Source organism: Achroia grisella, unplaced genomic scaffold, assembly GCF_030625045.1.
Source record: "Achroia grisella isolate CSIRO2021 unplaced genomic scaffold, CSIRO_AGI_Agris_v1 utg856, whole genome shotgun sequence".
NCBI classification, from domain to species: Eukaryota; Metazoa; Arthropoda; class Insecta; order Lepidoptera; family Pyralidae; genus Achroia; species Achroia grisella.
In genome coordinates this window covers 2,129,819-2,154,330 of record NW_026713045.1, presented here as the reverse complement: position 1 = coordinate 2,154,330, position 24,512 = coordinate 2,129,819, and the positions used below count along the sequence as shown (strand labels likewise).

General features: G+C 33.6%; 1 protein-coding gene across 2 annotated transcripts in view; it reads right to left on the bottom strand.

The window, feature by feature from the left end:
• The window catches only part of LOC131852652 (LIM domain transcription factor LMO4), a 177,247-nt gene that overhangs the window by 59,967 nt on the left and 92,768 nt on the right, over window positions 1-24,512 (bottom strand). For both annotated transcript variants that reach the window (XM_059203352.1, XM_059203351.1), the window contains exon 2: window positions 11,718-12,082. In XM_059203352.1, coding sequence (XP_059059335.1) covers window positions 11,718-12,010 — 293 coding nt within the window. In that variant the 5' untranslated portion in view covers window positions 12,011-12,082. The remainder of the gene's footprint in view (window positions 1-11,717; window positions 12,083-24,512) is intronic.

The following is a 24,512-nucleotide window of genomic DNA, read 5'->3' as shown; positions in this document are numbered from 1 at the left end:
AATAAGGATTCATATGATTCGTTGATATTTAATCATGAAAACACCGCTATAAGAGTCATGGACAGGAATAATCACATATACCCCATTTATATTTCAAATCTTAGAGTATCAAGTGGTATGCGTATTGTAAGAGATATGGTCTCCGCGGCTCGGCATTTTAAATGCAATATAAAAGAGTTTTTTCCCCGTAATAGACGTCTCGCCGACATCATTAACGTATCGACAAAGTTGGCCGCGCAGTTATTCGCTAATGTGACAACAACACAGAGAAAGCCCGCCACAAATGAAGCATCTTTTTGGGTTAGGGCATGGGCACACAAGGACATATTCAATGATCATATTAAAGGACAATTTATGTAATTTTTAAGATTGAGTATGTAAAATTGGTATTCTATCATTGTAATAAAATGAATTATATTTATAACGTATACATTTATTCATTTAAATGAATACTCGTACAATTTTATATTTAAAAAATATGTTTTACTGGCAGTCCACTAGACTACATTAATATTTCACTACTGCGCGAGGTTCTCGTAACTCGTATGAGGAGGATTTTAGTCTACTCTTGCTACGCTTATTTCGAGTTTTTAAGGCGAGGCTCTGTATTCGCCATTTTTTCGTTTGTTACACAATATTCTTTTTATTTTGCTATTCTACTATTAAAAGAAATTTTTTCTTATGTGATGGTCCCATCTCATAGAAAAATGCAATTCGACAATACATATTTATATGCAAATTATTTTTATTTCTTACGATATTCTCAGCTACATCCAGAGTTATAGCATTGGTGCTGCCACTGGTGTGCCACTGGCCGCGGGGGTGTATTCTAATCGCGTGTTAGCGTGGCCCGTTTTTGCTAACGAACAGGTTGCGTTAAGGAGAAGTCGACGTGGAATTTCACCTCATTAAAAGTTGGGACCCGTGGAGGAAGCAATTTGGAGGCCCGCAACTACGCCCGTTTCTTAACGAGCCGACTTTACACTATCATTTGCGACTACGTCCGTCTTGTCCCTTTATATTTTATTTGTGACGTGTAGAACTATTATTATTAGCAGCATCCCTCGCGTGCTGCGGTCTTCGCCCCACCTGCCCCACTCGAATTAGTAAACAAACGTCTTTACGAGCGGTTTTACGAGTCCCGCGATATTTCGGTCTCGCGCACGCTCTTTTACGACATAATGAATTTGTTGATGAACTAGGTATTAGAAAGTTTGGAAATAGAAGCGTCTGGTGACCGCCACATCAGCTGCGGTGTGCTGATAGTCCCGACTACTGATAAAGTTTATAATGATACATTTTGGTGAATATCAGTGGTTTTTATAATCTATATTTTAAAATAATACTTAGTAACAATCTTTACGAAACATAATTACACAAATTGGAGTATATGTTCAAATTACTAAGCAGTATAAAGCAACAATTATTTTAGACAATTTGTTAAAATAAATACACTTTAGTATTATATATACATAACTTATTATTGTACGTAAGGTGTCTAATTAACATTATTTTACAAGACATTAAAGTAATTGGCTATATATGACTAATCTATAATATTACCAAGTAGTTAATTTGAAATGAAGATCTTATTATTTATAATAATATGATCTTAATGATAAAATGAACACGCAAAATTAATATCATTACATATATTTTTATAATATATATAAAAAATAACAGAAATATCCGATGTATCCTAAATTTTTTTTTATATAAGAGAGCTTATATAAAATATCGATCATAAAAAATTGTAAATAAATCAATTAACAAAGTAAATAATAAAAATTAAAAATTAATATTATATGGAAATAATTGCCTATCATTGGATATATGGAAATCATGTTGTAATGAAATGTTTATATTATGCTATCACCCAACCGAGGGATAATATATATCTCGACCAACGAGACCAAATTCTCCATCGTCTGAATATTCTTGAAACATAAAACTACACTTAAAATATAATAACTCACATGACCTCACCTCTGCATAAATCTGAAATTAAATGGATAAATAAATAAAGTAAAAGTACAATTAACTAAAAATAATATAGGTGACTATTCAAATCAAATCAAATAATTTATTTGCTATTGATTGCGTCCAATAAACTTACAATTTAGCATAGCAACACATTACGCATATTATCAAATAAAATTAGAGTGTGGTTAATTTTGCGTGTAATTAAACCATCTTCAATAAGTTAAGCATAAATTTACATATCGGTAGAAGCGTGGCTTCATTATTAATAAGTCCTAGTAAGTTTGAGTGCAGAGAGCGAGCGTCTCATAGTTATGGCGAGGTTAACACATGAGGTTAATTAAGATCAGACGCGGGACCTATAACTAGCTAACGCTGCCGACACTCGGAGCAAGTTTGCTGAGTGCTTCTCCTTAATTGATACGATTTGATCGTCATCGTAAGCACTCGCTTATTGCCGTACTCGTACTGTGTGTAACTTAATTAAAATTTACGTTTCCTAATTTGCAAATGTTTGCTAAAAGGAACGCGAGGCGTGACGATACACCACCATTCAGTTTACTAATCTCACTGTGAACAAGTAGGCGTGTACAACTGTACAATAAATAATAATATTATGCTCACTTATCTTTATTTTACCACTAAACGTCGAATATATACTTAGCGTATTTTACACGTAAATTAATAAACAATTAAGTACCATTTTGTAATAATATTATATTTTCAAAGGTAAAGATTTGTAAATTAAACTTATTAGTAATATTGATATCAAATCCAAAAGAACAGTATATATGTGTATACACGTGAAAATGTGATCCTAAATAGGTCTACGTCTCTACTTAAAAAGTTTAATTACGTATTTTCAAAACTTTTAATTCCCATTAGTTCAGGAATTTTTCATTTCCACAAAGTAACTTAAAATATAATACGAATATACAATATTTCCTCTTTGATTGATTTTAGAATAAGTTTAGCGCTAAGTGATTGCAGAGACTGCCCTAACTTTTACCAACAAGCAAAGATGAATAAAAATAATATTTACAATTTAAGAATAAATACAAAATTCCGACTCCATAGAACCGCTCCTAAATTATCGCTATCCTTGATGGCCTATGTTGTGACACTGCGCTAGAGCAGATTCCTTCGCGGCTGCCTTTGATCTTGTAACAGATTTCAGACAGCTGTAAATGAATAAGAAAATATTCCTATTTCCAATAACACGTAGATGTTGTCTACACTATTAAATTCTTAGCTAGAAAGGAAGTGAAAATTCGAAATGGCTTTAATTAAAATGTCCGTCAAATAATGATTTACGCACGTCTCACCAGTTTTCATTGTCATACTTGCGCCAAATTTTCACCCGTACCGTTAGTTTTTTTCCTATTTTCCAACAGCCGGACGCCGAGCACTGCGTTTATTTATTAACGAAATTCGTCTGTCTATGTAACACGTCTGGTACAAATATACTGTCAAAGTATTAAAGACCTAATAGACATTCCGCAGAGTTCAATATTCGGATGGCGGTGTGAATGCTTTTCGGCCCTTCTCGAGGGGATAGATACCGTTTACGAGACTGCATAGGCGCGACGCGGCATTGCGCTCCACCCATATCAATTTCGAATAGGTTTCCTATTCGGCACCGGGAGATTGCGTTTTGATCGTTTTGTGTGTAAAACTGTTGCCCTAAATTAAACGCTTTAATAATAGAATAGAAATAAAACGCGATAGTTTCAGTTGACAGAAGCGGCGATGCGAAATTAATGGCCGTCGCTTTAATATTTCATTGGCAACAACATAAAGCACTAAATTGATATAGAGTAGATTAACAGTACAAATATTTCTAGAATTTGAATTGCTGTTTTAATTAATATTATTTTTTTATTTTGTCATAGTTATTTTATTATTCAGTATTGTCAATTTGTATCAAGAAGTGGCAAAACGGATGTGAATTTATAGCGAAATCTATAGTGTCAGGGTGACGGCATATGCAATATACATTTCTTTGAGTGAGTCATCACATCATCAGTTTACTTGCCTTCGTTATAAAATTTCTAAATAAATATAAATATGGAGAATGGTCTCTCTTGACTATATCACGGGAGTCCTTTGCCAAGTTATTCTAAATTGAGTCTGAGCAAAATTTTTATGACATGTATATCATATCTTCACAAACTTCATATTATTTCTCTAAAAATTCATACAATTAGCCCTTTTGTTTATCATTTAAAATGTTACAGGCAGATCAACTCTCGTATTCATAGTATTAATAAACTTGTTACCCACGAAATCGCCTGGACAAATCTTCATTCTCCATTTAAGCCCTTTCGACTTATTTTTTGCGATAAACTATTCCTAGCTTAACTATTGCCTTGGTCCGTCCTAGTGATACAATAATCTTCATGTTAAATGTTATTAAAATCTCAGCCGAAAATTTGAGAAACAGTCAGACATATACTTTTGCTTTCACAATATTAATATGGATAAGTGGTATAACTAAATTAGTATATTAAATTTAGTGACGCATAATCGGACCGATGCGACCGCACTCGCGCGAGCTTCATCAATTACAAGCTACAAGCAATTAGCGATAGTGCACCAAATCAAATTTAACAGTGTACTCAGTTCGCTAATTAGACCTCCGGGCTAGAATCCTCATTCTGAACTAATCAGATGGTTGGATGTTGGCCGATTTACTATGTCGCTAATGGCAAGCAAGTGTGGTTGTTGATAATTGGTAACGATACAATGTTGCAGTTATATTTATTTATACACAGTTGATACTCCTTCTTCGTATTCTATAAACACTAAACCACTTTTTTTCTCTGATTAGCACGATACAGACAGAGAGCAGTCTGGAGTCATATTTACAATGTACCCTATGTTAAGTTAAATTAAATGTTAATTTTGCGTATTATTACAACCATGAAGAGTTAAATAAATACAGATTAATATTTATATTCTTTATATAAATAATAATAAGTACAATATAGAATGAAGATTTTTCGCTGATCAATTGGAGGCGTTCCGCTGAAGTATTTTCATAAAAATCTAAATATAGTTATATTCTATAATATAATTCCTAAACCACATTTAGTCTCACCTTACGCTTATTCAAAATGTATAATACAACTAAGTTAATGTGTTTAGTTCATAATAGAGCAAACTTGGAAACACTAAAACCAGCAACACCAAAATCAGTCTAAACTATAACCTGCTCCGCTATTTAGAGCTCCGGGCGAGGTGGCCCTGCGAACTAATCAGGTGGCTAAATAATGTAGTCGTGACGGCGTCGTTACCGCTCGTGAGACAGACGTTATTAATTAACATCACATTGGCATGCCCCCTTCACCCCGGCCCGGTTCCTACGGAAGCGGTGTGGTACGGAACTCACTGGTACACTGCCCTTATAGTTTGTATGTCAATGAAAATATTTATATTTATATAGATTCCATTGTTAATTCAACGGTGAAACTGTTCAAATTTTTCATATTCAAAACTTATTATTCACTTCACATAAAAATAATTTCAGTTTAGGTACAGTAACCTGAACTGAATCTGATAGATAGATATACTGTTAGCTAGATTTCATATAAATCTAAATTTATACCTTTCTGTTGATACTATAGATGTAACAAACATGTGTGTTCAGTTATCTCAAAAAAGTAGAGTAAGTCGCGGGTAACAACTAGTATTTTATACAAACAATCTAAAGGGCGATGGTTATATCTGCAAAGTTTTATAAGAGTAAAGAAAACAATTTTTAAGCCATTATAATTTAATCAAACGGAAATATAATCAAAAGTACAATAATGAAATAATTTTGATAAAGTTATCAAGATGTTATCAAAAAGCAAACTAGAACGTGATGTAATTTATGTACCGAATGCTTATAATAAACTAGTAAGGGTGGAAAAGTCTGTATTTTGTAGTTTTATCGCAAAAACTGATGAGGGAGACTAAAAATAACCCATGTAACCTAAATAAATATTTTATTTGTATACAGTTTGTTATGACATTAATAGAAAATGCTTGAACAGTTTTCAATATATGTTAGTGTTATGTAAGTCCAAACAACAACTGAAAAATTACTGTATAAATATTAAAAATTTGTTCGTTTCTTTTTAGACGTGTGGCAAAAATACCAAATAATTATAATGAATATTGGCATTGTGAATATATAATTATATATTCACAATACATGGTATATGTTTTATCCCGTTTAATATTTATAAATTATTATATAGACGAAGTTACGGATAAAAACTAGTATCACATAATATGCAACATTGCATAGGCACGTTAGATATCTAAACATACACAAGACAACGTTCAATTAAGAACCCAAACACAGTATCAATTTCACTTAACAAAGACTTGGTCAACGTAACACGAACAAGATTGGTTAACCTCGTGAATTCCTCTTGGGTCTGCGAACACGACTTGCGGGTCTATACTACACGATCACTTGGCAAACAAACACGGCCGATGATGCCAGATACCGGCAAGCTATAATAAATTGATGACAAATATCGGCCACTGCGCCCCCATGAGTCTAGCCATACTGATTTATAGTATGCACTGAAATTAACCGTTGAATAGTGCGTTAATGCAAATGTTGATGATAATAAAAGTTCTCGTAATTAAACAAAACTAGAAAACATCGTCGTGTAAACAAATTTAGTAATAATGAAGTTAAATGACTTGTCAAGCTTCTTATTGGCTGATTCAGAATATGGCGGATAATAAAAATAAAAATTGCATATAAAAAATGTATAAGTTTATTTGACGATAAGTTTCTACTCATATTATTTTAGTGAAAACATCTAGTACCAGAGTATAGACGTGTGTTTACAGCTCTTAACATAACTTTTTTTACAAGAATTATATAAGTGATCTGCATCTATCTCTTCCTCTGATAAACACGCTCAACACATAATTTCACAGTCTATGATTTTATTACAGAAATCTTCTAAATAGTGCCTAACTCAATATTGAATGCACAAAATATACAAAGTACAAGTAGGGGTAGGTCCTGTGTTGGTCTCCAAATATCTGCGTTGTGCAGTGATTTATACACATCGGCGTACGTCAGCAGAAGGCACATTTCATGTCGTCGCCATGCCAGCGCCGCTAAATTGAACCTGATAAATGCCCAAACATAACGAATCTATATACAAACATAATATGTTGATCTGTACACACATGAGAGAATTAATAACAGAGTGACATATTGACAGACAAATACATTAAATTTCATTCATTAGGTTTTAATCCCTGTATTAGATGAATTACAGTTTAATTGATGTAGGCAATATAAGTGTTGCAAATGTAAATAATTACTATTTAGTGTGCAGTCTACATATTAATTTATCTAATAATGATATTTTTATACTATGGCTTGCACTTTTCACTTCCACATACAAAGACGAATGTGTCGTTAGGTAACGTGAAAAACACATAAGTCATATTCAGTTCGCATTTTTTTTATAAGTAATAAATATATAAAAGATTATTTGTAGTTACATTTGCAAAAATCAGATAAATTGCTCGCAACAATTAATTTAAGTAAGTTTCAATTCATAGTTTTACAATTAATAGCCAAAATAAGATAATTATAAAGTACCTTTACATATATTGTTTTAAAAAAAATATATGTGCATTAAATATTACAACTTTTAGTTTTGTATGGACCAATGGTATACATAATTCGTGATGAGAAAGACGGGGTGGTCTCAGTGTATCTAACTAAATTCATTCGACTTAACCTCAAAACTGAGACTAGTCCGGACATTGGTAATCGAGTTGTAAACGGCGATCGCTCAGAGGACCGTCCTTAGTTACAGTTTAAGAGCTGAGACGACAGACAAAGAGACGATGGTATTAATCGAGTTCATGTGCCATCGTAATTAAATCTATGTCCAGACTAGCTTGGATCTTCGTCTAAACACTAAACAAGACTAAATTCATCAACATCTATGGCTACAAACATCAAAGATAAAAGGGTTAATTATTTTGTTACAATTAAAATTAATGAAGATAAAGTATAATGTAAAATTATTTAGAGTATCAATAAAGGAAGTAAAATATAGTATACAAGAAATTTTATATTACAGTAATGGATATTAGGATATGTGGTAAAATGGAAATTAGAAAAGTGAAAAATGTGAAAAATTGATGATGATGATGGTAATTAAGTACATTTACATGTATTATTATTAGTAGTGTTAATCCAAATAGACCTTGATATGTGCCAAGTGTTGAATAAAATTTCTATGGATGGTTTTACACCAATAAAACACTGTCTATTGAAATATTAGTGGTAAAATTATAACTTCTTCTCTACAAATCTTCATATTACCAATAAATGTGGCTGCATTATTATTTGGAAATATAATTCGGAGATCTAATGAAGATTTATTTGGCTCCGTAATATTAGGTTTTGTAGTAGTTTGACGTCAATTTACGTACAATGTCAATTTGCTCACGAAGTGCGCCCAGTCTGGACACAGGGCCTCATTAGGGGCGAGCGGTTGCAATTAAACTGTACGTCTTTTGCGCCTTAACGACCGGCCAAATTGGATGCCCTCCGTCCTGGTCACGGCCTTTAATAAATATACGCTTCGATGTCGAATTATATATAAATATATTGTGATTCTAACACATTAGCCTTTATATCGGAAGTTATCAAAACAATGGCAGAAGACAGAGAATGTGTTAATTTTATTAATTATAGACGTAGTCAACAATATTTTAGTATAGATAAGTTTATAGACACAAGATACATTATAGTTGAAAATAATAGTTGTAATATTCGATTCGAAGTACCAAATATGTTAATAATTCTATAATTTATCAGATTACCATAAGTCATTACTCTTTTTCATCCCTAGGATGTTGTGAGTGTTAATTAGAGCACAAACTTAAAATACATCGACTCGACTAAGCCATCTGGTTAACGTGGTAATAGAAATATTAATAATGCTGCTGTTATGAGGAAAGTCTTCCCCAGGAGTGGGACAATAAAGAGATGATAAATAATGAACACTAACATATTTTAAATACTGCTCTCTAAATCAGATATTATTAACCCAATCATTGTAAAGGTTATCAAGGTAAAATAAATGACATACAATCAATCAATGACTATGGACCATTATAATAATGGGAAGTGGTTAATGAATGACTATGCATTATTGTTAGCGTATAAATTTAACGGAAATATTAACAAGTTGGCAGTTAGTTGCCATGAAAAGAGTTAACATGAAAGTGTTGGAGTGGGTAAGAAGTTGGTATTTTGCAGGGTGCCTCGTTAGTGGCGCGGCGGCGGCAGGCGGAGGCTGATTGCCGATTGAGCACCAATTGCCTTGATTGATGGAGCCCGCACGCGTACTAACGAACCTGCTTTCAACAGATAGCTGGACGTGCCTTATGCTACATGCACATGATTTTTCAAGACTGCAGATTTGAGTAGTGTGAGAGTAGTAACTGAAATGTTATTGGTAAACATACTCAGCTAAATGGGCAGTCATGATTGATGATAATTTGATACAAATATTTGTGTTAAGAGTACACAGTACAATCCCAATAATGTTTCGAGTTGGACGTACTCGTTATTAATAATATATATTTACAAAATAATAATAAAATTTATATCATTGCAACACAATTGAAAGAATTTTCGAGAAAGTAAATAAAAAATTAGTGGCTCCATGGTATTCATGTTATTAAAGTTATTATATTACGATTATTAAAGTTTATAGTTTAAAGTCAGTAAGTAGGGAAGTTGCTGTAATATGATTTCGGCTGTGGTCGCTTTTTAACACTATTTTTTTCAGTTACACTGAATTCTTCCATTATAATGGAATATTTATTTAAAACCATAAGTACATTGGATACGGTAATACACTATTATGGATTACACATACGGTTTTACACAATACATAAATTTGTACGTCATTTAGTAAACAATGCAGATGTTATAAATCATTATAAAATTAGAATTAAGCCAGCTTAATGTTTGTGTATTGCTTCCGTTTCCATACGCCACATAGACGGGAATACCTCAACGACTAATTTTGTGCGCACACAGTAATCAGCAGCACGAAACATCATCGGCGTCTTTGTGGAGCAAGACCGCAATCCATCATACCGGGACAAAAGGCGGCGGATAAACGTGGCAGTTGTTTGCGTGAGAGAGCGTTAATTTTGTTAAGGAGTCTCAATCAGGGAAGGCGTGTAAGTAAAGTCGGCGGCGGCCGCCGCGGGAGCGATTCGAGCGAATTACCGTACCTGGAGGCGCGGGGGCCGACTCGTTAGTTGTTGTTTGCCGAGTGACGCGGGTCAATCAGCAGAGACATGCACGGAACCGCACTTCTTCATCCCCCTCTGTCGCCCCCGCCCCGCTCGTTAGGCCGCGCCGTCTCTGTCAACTGTGAGACGACCTTTATCGAATCTACGACGCACGACCCGCGCCGCGGTTGGCCCACTCTTCGTTCTAGTTTGGCTCACAACCGCCGGTAAACAAGGGAAATCAGTGTAAAACGAATTTATATGAACGTCAAATAGAGGGATCGAATGTCGAAGAGAAAATTTGTGAGCATCTTAATCCTAATGCATGTCGAATTAGATAGAAAGAACGTGTCACGTGGACGGATGCGCAACGTCCGTGTGATTAAGCGTTAAAGCAAATGGGGCGATTTTCATGTGTTTAACTAATTATCGTAGAGGACTGGCCCAAGGAATTCTAGGTCCCAGTGTACGCTGCATCTTACTTATCGAAGGCAAAATTTTGCTTCATAATAAGTGTACGTTTAGTCTCAATTTTCTTTATATCCAATATATAGTAAATGACAGTAGGTGTCATTGTTCGAAAGACACCAAGTGTTTCTGTAAGTCTTACTGAAATACACCATTATTTAAACTGTTAAAAACTATAAATCAAAATGACATTCTATGAAACATAACATCGTGTCAACAATAAATGTCTATGTCGATATCAGACACAATATTTAATAAATAATGAAACATAATATAAACACAAATTTTGCTTAACATTATTAAGTAAATAAATGTATGTAATAACAACGAGTGCGTATACTTATAATATATTTGAATTAGTGGAACAAACTTTGTAAAGATTAATTAACGAAGAGTCGAAGTAAAAACTTTGTTACCTACATCCCAAATTAAACCTAACGAGGCCAATTTAGCGGGACATAGAGATGCCGTCGATCGCGTTGTGTGCGAAACAGTGGGTTTTTTGTATCTCTTCCAGGTAGAAAACACACAACGGTTCAGAGCATTTTCATAACAATGCGCCTGCGGCTTTCTCGGTATATTTTTTTGGGTGTTCAATGCGTTTGACAGACAAGCTATTGTCATCGTAAGATGACGGACTAAAAACTGTCCTTTGTTGATGATCAATGAGAAACGATCGATAGGATCTGGATATCAAATGCCAGACCATAAGAGGAACTAATTAGAGTGAGAATCGTTAAGAAGCCAAAGTTTTAGCCTTAATTGGGATATAAGAAATATTAATTAGAAGCAACTAGCGAGAGCAACGTCGGTTACGTTGCCCTCGCTAGTTGTTCCGTTTTAGATAAATTGTATATAAATTCAATTAGGTAATTTGATTGTGTAATTGTAAGTGCATTGCTCCGAATAATGTCTTCGTTATTACATCCGCAGCTAGTCAACTATCTAAAAACTAATTTAACATACAAATATCCACTCACCTCGTATAGTCGTTTTTGCATAGTATCATCCCGCTTTTGAAATAAAAAGAGCGCCCCATATCTGCAAGTGCTTGTCCGCAACATGCACATTTTAAGCATCCGTGATGCCAATATCTGTCTAGTGCGTGTAGAAGGAACCTCTCGACGATCTTGCCGCCGCAGCCCGCGCATTCTTTGAGTGCCGGGTTGTTGTTGTTGTGGGGGTAGTCGTGCCCGTTGGCGGCAAATGCCGCCTCCGGAGAGGGCGGGTGTGGTGAGCTCAGCTCCGCGTACCCGTGGTAATGCGGGTTCATGCTCAACGCGCTCGCTGCCAGCTTGACGGTTGGAGCGGGAACCGCTCGCACCGACCACCACAACTACACGCCCTGCAACAAACAAGGAATCCACTTATTATTTGGTTTACACACATACATATACCCGTATTATTAAAACTCTTAATTATGTATATGATCACTGGCAAGTTAATGTGATTAACACCGATATAATACTACGTAATATACAAAGCCTTAAAGTAAATGAGATTACAAGTTCCATTTTTGGGGCAAACAACTGATCAATTTTGAAAAGTTAACTACACAATCAGTTGTTAAACTTTTCATTACGGCCTTAAGTTGGAATATGGTGTTGTGGATTACTGATTGATTAAAAATATATTTTTGAGCAAAAATGTCATTAATTATATTGTAAAATCGTAAACAAGATATATTAATTGCGACTCGTTAACAGCGCCTCGAAGAGGTTTGACCCTTTGATTTAATTTTTCTTCACAGCCCTTGGTCAGAGCACAACAGATCCGGGGATAGGCCTGCGGGCGGCCGCGTTTATAAAATTTTCCAATTAGCAATTTCATACAATTAGGAGCGGTAAGGGTAATAGAGGGAAGGGAGGGGGTACGGGACGGTGAGCGCGGGGCGAGAGGCGAAGAGTGCGTCAACCCGATCCAATTAGCTCGCGGCCGGCGGAGCGACGGGACGCCGTCTGAGCGGCCCTGTCGCCATAAAACTTAATTAAACGTTTTAAAACAAGTATTCATTAAAGAATAATCAAGCTTATGTAGTCATAAATAACCGGATTGTCCCGCGCGGAACGGGTGCCGTAATTAAGACTGCACAGAGTTGATCAAACGCACTGATTTGAAACTACCCTTCATTAAGAGAGCGCGAGGCGGGCGCGGGAGCTTCCGCTGCGGTGCAGAAACTAATTAAGAATAACGGACGCTTTAAAAGCGTAATTAATTTAGATTGTAATTCTATTTCTCTGAGAGTAAAGTAGACAATTATTTCAGTAGCCCATTCTTTTGGAACGATTTGCTTTGCTGAATGTAATTTGCCTAATTTCTGTGTCTGACATAATAAAAGGGTTGTAACTCCGTCCAGATTAATTTATTTCTGTTGAAATGACGAACTGATGAAATTAGAAACAATACCGGGACGAGAGTTTATCGGTGTCTAAGCGTCTAATAACAGTACGAGTTATGTGTCACTGGACAGTGATGACGGTGATTTAGACAGTCGGTTTGGAGAGCGTGTTTAAAACCATTACACTTGTTGTCGGTCATGTCTAATGAAGGTTTAAAGGGCCTGGTATTTGTGGCGTGTAAAACAGCCCACCGCGCAACCTGCATTGCGTGTCTACTAATGAGCGCGCGTCGCGTGCGCACCTATCGCACTTCGTTAAATCGTACCCGCTCCGATCTACAAAAGCTCTACTAATGTCTTTGTTTTGTTAATTTTGCAATCACAAGTTTGGGGTAGAGGAAATGTCTATAATTTCTAGACGATTCTAAATTGTCTTTTTGTGTGCTTTTATGTGCGCAACTTTTACGGTCTTATTACAAAAAATCTGTTAAAACTCGGACGAAACGTGGTCTAAATGGTCGAGGTTTAAACCATTCCTAAAGTTAATACTTGGAATAAACCTAACATTATTACGAATGCAGATCTAACAGAGGACTACTTAGTACTACAGTTAAATCGTTCATTATGTATTCCATACAGAAATCAGTCACTCATGTCTGTCAGCGTACAATTACGTTCCGTTTTACCAGAAAACTGAAAAGATCAAAAATAATATTAGTTCAAAGAAATGGTATAAACTAAAAATAAATTTATTTCTATTTATCTATGTCTTCATTATAACTATTTCATTAATATATAATATTTATTAATGTACTATTAAGCTGAAAATCAGTTTTAAATTACAAGTAGGAGTCCTATACGGAGAAAAAGAACGGCGAGATATTTTTATTGGATCGTTCGAATGGTGACTATTTCAAAGTCAAATGAGTGAAAAAATAACAAATAACGTCTTTTATATATTCTTATTGTCGTAAAATTTGTTTTAAATATTTTTAGTTAATATATTTTTAATTTAGTTTAATTTTTTTTCCAACTAATTTTTTTTTACAACTTTCAATAGAATTTTTAAAATGGGTTTGACTTTTTGCATTTAGACCACTGTTAAACTAGGGGCATCGCAGGTCTAACTTTAGACCATAGACGAATCACGATTTAGAGATAAACTTAATTTTGTAATAAGGAATACATCGGTGAATGGTTTATTACTAGTGCTAAACCAGGTTTATCTTTTTGTAATAAGGCTGTTAAAGTTTAAACAGAATCTTGAGCACGTAAACAAACAAGATCCACATGAAGTAAGTAACCATATTAATGATAGATAATTTGTCAAATTAAAGTAAAATACGCAATAAGTTATGATATTTATAATTTATATGTTTTTATAAATACCATAACTTATTCATTATGTTACTTTAATTTGATTTTCTTAGAAAACGACGCAAACGTTTGATGTAGAAATTACCATTGAGATCATTATAGACTTTACATGTGACAGAATATTCCTGATTGTTATTTACAATATTTCTTTACGGTTCTGTATAATAAGATCGACATTAAATTATAACTAACTATAAAGTTGATACTTGATATCATAAAATCGTGGTAATCCGCTTAAGTTTATGTAGGTATTATTACATTAGGCGCCGTTATAATAAATTGTGAATATCTAGTTTAAAATTCTTTGCTCATAAATAAAAAAATAATAATAATGTCAGCTCAGGAGACACGAAACAAACTGTCCATAATTACTTGAACTTATGTCAATTCAAATACTAGCAAAGTGTGGATTATGCGAATTGTATTGTAGTATTATACACATAGGGTTGTTTATTAGATTTGCTCGCGTAACTCGGTGCGTGTTTAGCCTCGCGGGGGTGGCCTGGGAACTAGCAGGTGTCGTTTTCATTATTCAAGCCCCATTGATTGGATACTTTGTTGCCGTTTAAAAATCTTATTAGCAACCACCCGACAACAAAGCGCGCCAGCGTTGAGACTCCTCCCGACCCTCTATTTACCTGTTAAGTGATTTTTTTTCAATTACAACGATGAACTGCACATTCAAATGTTTAACGCAAAAATGTAAGTCATCTTGTTAGTGAATTTTTTTTATTTCCGAGTCCTCCTTTGCCTACGTTTGAGTATTTGTCAGCGGCAATAAGGGCGATGAGTTAACGAAAATTTGAACAGCTGTAAATTAAAACCCGCTTCGTAAGAGACTTTATTATCTATGCTACAGTTGATGAGATTAAAATAATGTATGTTTGTACAGTAATACATGACCAAATTAAAGACAAACATAAAGCACTTTATTAAAATATATACAATATTATTTATGTATACTATATATATAATCAGGGAAAATATGATTTATTATTTGTAATAGACAAAATCAAAAAATCCTAATCTAATTAAAAAAAAATTTAAATCGATACACTGAACATCAGAATACAGTATTAGCGAGTAGGTAATATAGGATATATGTATATTAAATAATATATATATATATATATATATATATATATATATATATATATATATATATAATATATAAATAAACCTAGCAGATAATATAAGATATGTGTATATTAAATAAAATAAAGTGAGAACCCTCCAACAAAGGACGATACCAGGCCTTTGATTAATAGCAATAGAATTTTTGGGTAATGGGACGATAATCGATTAATATCAAAAGTTCTCTATTGCAAGACCTACATTAATAAAAGCAAAAACCTTATCGGTCACTGATTGTACGGGACTTGGGAACAGCAGCCACGAATAACGTAATTAAGGCGAAACCGCCAGCGAAATTAAACGCGAAAACGGAATGAGAATGTGAGCCTAATTAGAGGTAGGGGGAAGACGTTGCACCAAACTCCCCGCTACCCGCCACACCCTGCAATCACCCAAAGTCCTGCACGGGGACGAGACGTACCCCAATCTACAGACAGTTCACCTAATCACAGTCACGCACGTCATGCACTAATGAGTACAGACTGAGTTAGTGCTATTGTAGCTAACGGTAGTTTTAACATACACGTATTATAATATATATTATTGACGGCCTCGGTGGACTAGTGGTTTAGCACATCGGTTTACTTCCGATGGTTGCAGGTTTCATTCCTGTCACGGTATAAACATTTGTATTCATGAGTTTGATTGTTTATATCGGTTTGGGTATTTTATATGTATATAATAGTATTTACAAAAAAAGTCATATATTTATATCAGTTGTCTTGTACCCATAACACAAGTTCTGCTTAGCAATTTCCCAAGAATAGGCTCTGTGTGAGTTGTCCCAAAATATTATATTATTTTTATAAATAAAATTTATAGGTGTATATTGATGGATGATATGACATGATGGTTAAGTGGTAAACGTCGCCTATATGGGTACATAAATAGCACTCCGGACATCACATTATCATGTGACACGTCCCGTGATATAATTCATGTTTCCATTCCGGAAGGCTATGTCGTGTACCTTTTAATTTCACTGCCTTATCTCACCGGATAAACTAAACACAATTTAAAAAGCAAGCTGTTTGGCGACTGAATAAGATACCCATGCCGAAGACTTTTTACAAAGCCAGCTTTGGTACCTTCTATAGCTTCTAGTTGCAAAATGAAATACTTTACGTTTATTTTAGATAATGAAATATTGAGGTATTAGGTATTGCACCTTGGTTTGAAGATAATAGTTGCATGGGTTTGCAGTGATAGCGTTATCTATAAGATTACACACCTATATATCTAAGTGCACAACGCAAGGTGAACTGTGTTTGCCAAGTGCATTGATCTACAGACATTTATTATAGCCATTCTGTCATTCATATTTTGCACGCAATTTGGTAGCTATTGTTATTAATATTCATCTCCTGGTCATTGTACTTTTACTGTCAATAGATGTTTGACATTGATCTTCTGTTAACAGTAATAAATACAATTCAGCGTTCATTATATATTAGACTAGCTGTGTAACTTCGTCTGCATCAGACTTACTTGACATTTGTGATTATATTTCGCCCAATTTACATAATATCTTATTAAATTATAGCTTATGTGTTATTGTAATGTATGAGCTATATTAATGTTAAGTTTCATCAAAATTCATTCAGTAGTTTTTACGTGAAAGAGTAACAAACATCCATCCATACTCACAAACTTTTACGTTTATAATATTAGTAAGATGTTGTATAAATGTTTTGATATTATGAAGTAGGTATATATTTTGTTGTTCGTTGCACATATCCTCATTGCAAGTTCAAATATTTTTTTTTATATATATAGTGCTTTTTTAATTCCAGTTGCATAGAAATAGAACAGATAAACTATGTCTGAAAGTCTAACCTAAAGACTAATTAGAACCTAAATATATAATATCAGTCGTACTACGATTACGTACTTCGGATCTAGCCTGTAGCCTGTAGGGTGCATGCGTAAAACCAATTAGTTTTCTCTCATATCCATACTAATTAAAAAACTGCGGACAAATTGAAGCCCACTTCTCACCCACGGGACCATAAAATATCCATTCCACTAACGTTGTGCCTGCCATTGATTAATTTTATCCAATCGCTAGCGATTTTAACTTTTTCATTGGTTAATTGTCACACTTCGTTAAGCGACTTGAACACTTGTGGTTTAATAATTGACGACCTCGATGGTCTAGCAGTTTAGTGTCAGGTAGTTAGTTACAGGTTCGATTCTAACATGACGTAAACATTTCTATTCATAAGAATGATTATTTGTATCCATCTACCTCTGTTTCTATCACTTGTCTTATACTATTAATTCTACTTCATTTGGAAGGCGTCTAGTCCAAAACGAAGCATGTATGAATCGACCAGGAAAGCATAAGCAGATACACGCCTAACATAAACAGATGTTGTGGTACATCATTCTTCATTACTTTCACTCAAATTGGGGTGAGAAATACTGTTCTACAAACACAAAGCATAACCTGTTAATTCTAACTTCATGGTAAAAATTTAATATTAATGTAGTTAAATTTTATCAGTGGTCCTACACTAAAAGGTAGTATACTCCATGATATGATGCGCATGAAGATCAGTCCATTGTGGGGTTGTAGATCTAATGGGAAAATGTGCTTGAAGTCATGACATAACACTATATTCAATACTAGAATAAAAACACCCACGTCACATTTTGCCACTCAATATTCCCCAGTCTATAACATTTTATATAATCTATAATGCTAGTAAAGAAATATTGTAAGTAGTAACAAAATTCTTAACGATTAAATTGATTTTAAATAACAATTATATTATTTATTTACTAAAGGGTACATACAAAACATAATACAACCAACTTTAAATGCTACTCCATACACTATACGAGCATTCTCTCTGCGGGGTTCGTTAATAGTTCGGTCATTAAGCCCAGATCTAAGATAAACAAACTAATACTTGAAGTCAATTGAATAATCGTTTTGTTTCGAAACACTAAAACTTTAGTAACTGGCATTTACAGCAAGCAGTACTGAGGCTAATGTGTAATATTATTTGCATATAATGACCGGTAATGGCCACAGCGCGTTATTCATCTGGCGCGACCTCAAAACGAGAACCGTTTGATCGATGTGTAGTAACTATTGATACTACATATACTTTTATACGTATAATTACTAAAATCACGGGATCTTATCGTTTTATTTTGATTGAGTTCCCGATATTATTGTTTATGTACCGTGATCATGGCGGTTGATACACTGTCGAAATATCGGGAACTCAATAAAAATAAATCATGGTACGATCTCGTGATTTTAGTAATTATACGTATAAATAACAACCGCGTCAAATTTAAAACAGTAAACATATACTTCTGTATATTTCAAGTTTATGGTAATAAGTTACCTGAAAGAAAATACAAATTATGGCAAGCAATTAAAAAACAGCAACTACGTAATGTTTAATATTAGTTCTGTTGTCACCATAACGAATTGAGTACGTTTGTCACTACGTTAAGTGACACGATTTACACTACTAAAAATACTGCTCTATCTAGGTTAAATATGTTTATTCGAGTACGATCTATAAATCATGTATAATACGGATTCATTTTTAATTTCTTATTGGTATCACTTTCGCTTAGGATTCAATCAAGAATATAAATGAAAACTATTTTTTTTGGTGCAGACTAGATTTTTGAATACACGAATGTTTGATTGTAATTCAGGATAGTAAACCAAGGCCACGGCATTCTCGTCAAATCATTATTTAAATATAAAGCGCAACTTTTAATTACAGAAAGAAAACGAATTATTGAACTGCAGATAAAATCAATAAATATTTATTACCTATCAATATAGGTAATAAATATTTATTGATTTTATGCACTCATTCCAACAGCACCTGAATTGGCCAACGAAATTAATTGATCAGTCACTTATAAATCTGCGATGCAATTCGTTAAAACCAATCATTAAGATTTGATGCATACGTGACATGAATGTTAAGTGGACGTTTTGTTGAACACAATTTTAATGGCGGTGAATTTGTCGCTGTCGTTAAACAGGTGTGTCGTGACGGAAAACATGTAATAATGGACATACAAGTGCAGACATTGTCTCCTACAGATCGGGCGCTCTCACTCGTAATTAGAGGCGGAGTAGTAGGAAGGACATTGCGTTACGAAATATTGTACAATATTATCTATTTATAACTTTATTTGCAATAAAACATTTAATGTCAATAAATGGAAAATACTGCACCCTGGGATTATGTGACACCAGAGATACGGTATAATTCTATACTAGTTCAGGTGGCTCAATGATACCTGTATGTTTAAATGTATTTTCACTGTTATATACAACTTAACTCTGTAATAACCTAAGATTGCAATAAATTATTATCACTATATTTATTAGTTGACTAGTTTATTACCTCAAAGGGAGGATCCATCATTGATCACATAGTTAATGGCATATGTACAAACTGTATATTTATCTTACTCTATATTATATTTGAATAGAAAGTCCTTAGTGAAAATGAAAAAAGAATCTACGACTATTAATTTTATAATTAATATAATATTTGAAATATACTTGCTAATAAAAGAAAAAAATGCGGCCGCACATAATTAACGCACACAAATAACTAAAGGAATAATGACCGGAATAAAGTGCAACAATTATATAATTTGTATTATTTAATTGTACCACAGACCATAAAATGAAAAAGTTCTAGAGTTCCACGCATACTCCACCATATCATTAGATTTCTAAAGACTCAGTTATAACCAAAGCTGTAAAGTTTATTGCCTCTATATATAATTTGTCAGGCAACACTTTTATAGTCCGTAACGACTGTTGAATAAATAAATACGGACTCTTAAGTCGGCATAAATGTATACCTATGTACGAAAATTCTATTTAGTTACTATTCAAAGTAGATATTCAGGAATATTTTGTATACAGTATATAAGTATATACAGTTATTTAATAATTAAAAATTTAAGCAATTAATTGTTTCGGTTGTACATAAAGTATTAGTACAGTTTTCTCACAAAATAATATGTAAACTGTGAAATAAATTGAGAAAAATAACTGCCAACAACAATACTCTTTCTTGCAATATGCGATACGAGTAAAACAATAACTCCATACAAAGGTATGGAATGGAATATATGTAGATACATATATAATAACACGAAAATATTAACATACTAGCAGAAAGTTAATAATAAGTTTAATATATATTTGACATCTTCTAAGATTAGTAAATGTAATATAATAAACTTAGAAAGCTATTCTAAAACATGCCGTGTCCAAAAATTCGCTAGTTCCAGTCCACGCGGTCAACAGAGCGGTTCGTCACGCTGGACTGGCCATAATTGTGCCTCGTCCGACAAATATATTAAGTATTCGTGATAGAGGCATACACTGTGTAATTTTCGAACGTTTCGCCACAAATACCCCGGGCCTAAGTCTATCGAAGCTTTTTACACAAACAAGCGCATGCTATAATAAGTACTCAGTATACAGCATTTTGTATGCTCTATGCTACATTCAATACAACAGGAGAGGATTTTTTTTAAGTATACAAGGCGATTAATTGGTACGGACTTTAAAACTAACAATTAGGAGCAATTTGTTTATAAAAGAGATAAAATTCTTTCGTCTTTTTACAGACAGTTATAAATATGTTCTCCAGGCTCTCTTCCTGAAAATATTCAAGTGTGTGGGTGTCACCTATCACTGCCACCAGTAATATTGGGAACTTAGCTTTGCAAGCTGCGTTCCAGTTTAAGACAGTGGAAACAGATTAATCTTCAGAGTTTCAGATGGCATTGCGGGGGAGAGCACCACAATGTATCTTGTGATGACTGTGTTGCGACCATGTTATTGCCTGACGATGGTTACAAGTTCCCGTCTGATGAGCCATCAGGTCATTTGCCAGTCTAGTTAAGTATATAAAAAAGAAAAATTATTAATTTTTAAGGTGATTCAGGTTGTACAAATGCCCAAGTTCAAGTAGGTTCATACAATCAGATTAAACGAAAGACTCAACCAACAATGCGAATAATACTTCGGTATCATTATAGAAAATATTTTATCGAGTATTTACGTTATTACAAACCGGCTATTTGGAACATGCAAGAGGTGATTAATGACAAATATTATAATGGTAGAAAAGTTTATAACGGAACTTTAATAATACTCAAATCACAAACCACTTTGTGGCTCTCATCGAAAGCAAACCCGTAGTTGAGAGAAAAATAATTGTACGGAATAATTTCTATATTTCTACGGCAGTAGGTAGGTACTGCATACGAAAGCCGTGGAATATAATTAGGCACAATGAGTCGAGTCAAACTTTACATATCTCATCACCAACTGAGACATACTTCACAAAAAAGGGTAAAGGTATATAATATTTAATTGCCTTTGGACTTGTTGATTTTCATTCTCTCATTAATTATGCATATATGTATGTCTCGATGACCTTGTGGCCTAAATGTTGTATTTGTAAAAGTGTTAATAAATAAAGTATTCTCCTTTTTTAACCGGTAATGTTTTGACCCTGTGTGACAGTGACGGAATGCTTCATTAGTTTTACAAGGTTAAAACGTCTAACACGGGTTCGTTTGAGTTGATTACTTGTTGTTTATCCTATGTGTTTGGCCCGGTTTTTCAATCCTCAGATAAAACTGATTCTGACAAAATAAAAATTTTTAGTATATAATTTTTTTTTATTAAAACTTCAGTACTCATCATTTCAATGAACATACTTGCTTATACAATTTGTTCTGTGTGAACTTCAACTTTGAAAATAATAATATGTATAATGATAAATGTATTTATATATCATTGACATTAGGAACTACCAATTTATATTATATGAGGAGATATTAAATTGATAAACATATTACGCCGGCTTCAAATAAATGGGATAAGGAAGAAGATGATGACGATTAAATTGATGATACAACTGAATGTAACAAATAGAATAATAGTCATATAATATCGTCATGTAATGCCTTTGATATCCCTTACATTTGATATTATAGAGGATTTCATACCTCTCACACTGTTTTAATTTAACCGGCATATGTCATAGTTAAAACTGGAATACATAAGCTGTTTAGTGTCAAAAATAGATAAGACAGATATATCTTTGCAGAACATTTTGTCCAAAGTAGAGCTCGGTATATTCTTTTAACACAGAGTAACAATTTTTGAAATTTTTAAATGTTCACCGTTAAAGTTAGTCGGTGAACTGATGAATTACCGTTATGTGCAAGCGTTGTCAACCGCAACATTGAACGTAGTAACAGGACTTGCGGCATTACTTTGATTCCCATCATGCGCCAAGTTTTATTAATAACAGACGATTAATTACTTACTTCGATCATTCGCTGAGATGGCTCGGAGCGTTATCGAGAATATAAAAGGATCAATTATAACAAATGTAGCTAATTTCAATCAAATAATACTACTAATTAGCTGACATCGGGTGTTCTTTGTGCGGACCGCCTTAACAAATGACTCAATTGGTGTTGTTAATAGTCGAGGCTTTGAGGCCTTATTATAACGGAGTCAATCGGGAACAAGTACAGTCACGACCAACTCTCTCGGGGCAATATTTAGAGTAATTGGTAATATTTTAATATTATTCACCTGCTAGTTTTGCCTGAGGATATCCGTTCTGGGAAGCCGAATACTCTGTCGTTAATATTATTAATATAAGTGTATTATTTTAATTTACAAGTGACGTAATAAGTATATACCTCTTATATCTCTCTATAATTTGGTAATCCTCTTTGCAATATATTTGTCACGTATTTATATTCTTTTACAATTTTATATAATCCCGTATATTTGATATGAATAATATTTAGTGCATTTATAAAATAGTTCATTAAGAAACTAGAAACCAAAGAATAAACAAATAAATAATTATAAAATGTGCTGAATATATAATTTCTAGTGGTAACTCACCTACTTACTGAGTTACCGTTCGGTTCCTACTGCCAAACAGTGCATATTTATGATGTTGTATTTCAATTTGTAGCGTAAGATGTATACAGTCTGGGCTACAGGAGGTGTGGTGGGTGGTGATGCATGAGGGGTGTCTGCTAATTGTAGTTTCATTAAAAAATCTCATCAACTTATTAACGTCCTACAACAAGGCATGGCGTTCAGTTTCGTTATAGGTGTTTAGAGGCAATACATATAATATTTATTTATGTAAGACTTTTTAGTTGTTTATGATAATTAACATTTTTTTAACATAACCATCAACTCAATCTAGAAAGTGATATAATTAAAACAAACTATTTAGGTACCTTACGAAAAATATTGTAAACATGTGTGTTTAACTTAAAATTTAGATTTTAATCATAAAATGATGAAGTCAGTAGCCAATCTTATCGGTTATTGTTTAAAACAAACATTCAGCTGGCGATGATACAGGGACCAATGCAGCATAAGCACATGCTGAAAAGCTTTCACTCTGTATAAAATAATTAGCTGTGATACAAGATTTTATTTCCAGTATTTTTATTGTCATAGTACTATACAATAGGAATGAAAAGAAGTGATGATTAATGTATTCATACTTCGTCACTATGTCGAGGTAAAAAATAAAGACATATATACTTATATATTATTATTCTCTAAAATGAACAGTCTGTTTATAATACTGCGATTATAATAAAAAAACAAGCGAAGAATCCAAATGAGCTATACAGTTTTAAATATGGTCGTCATTATTATGGTTACAACTGAAGTCCTTTGATATTAATTTAATGACTTAAGGCTGAACAGAGTCGTACCTATAACAAATGAGGCAATCGAGATGTTAATCGTGAGTCCGCTCATTACGAGCTCATTAGACCTAACCCGAGGCTACGACTCTTGTCATTTTGCCTACCAAATTCTTGTTTTTAAACTAATTAAAGTAAGCCTGTGGTTTGT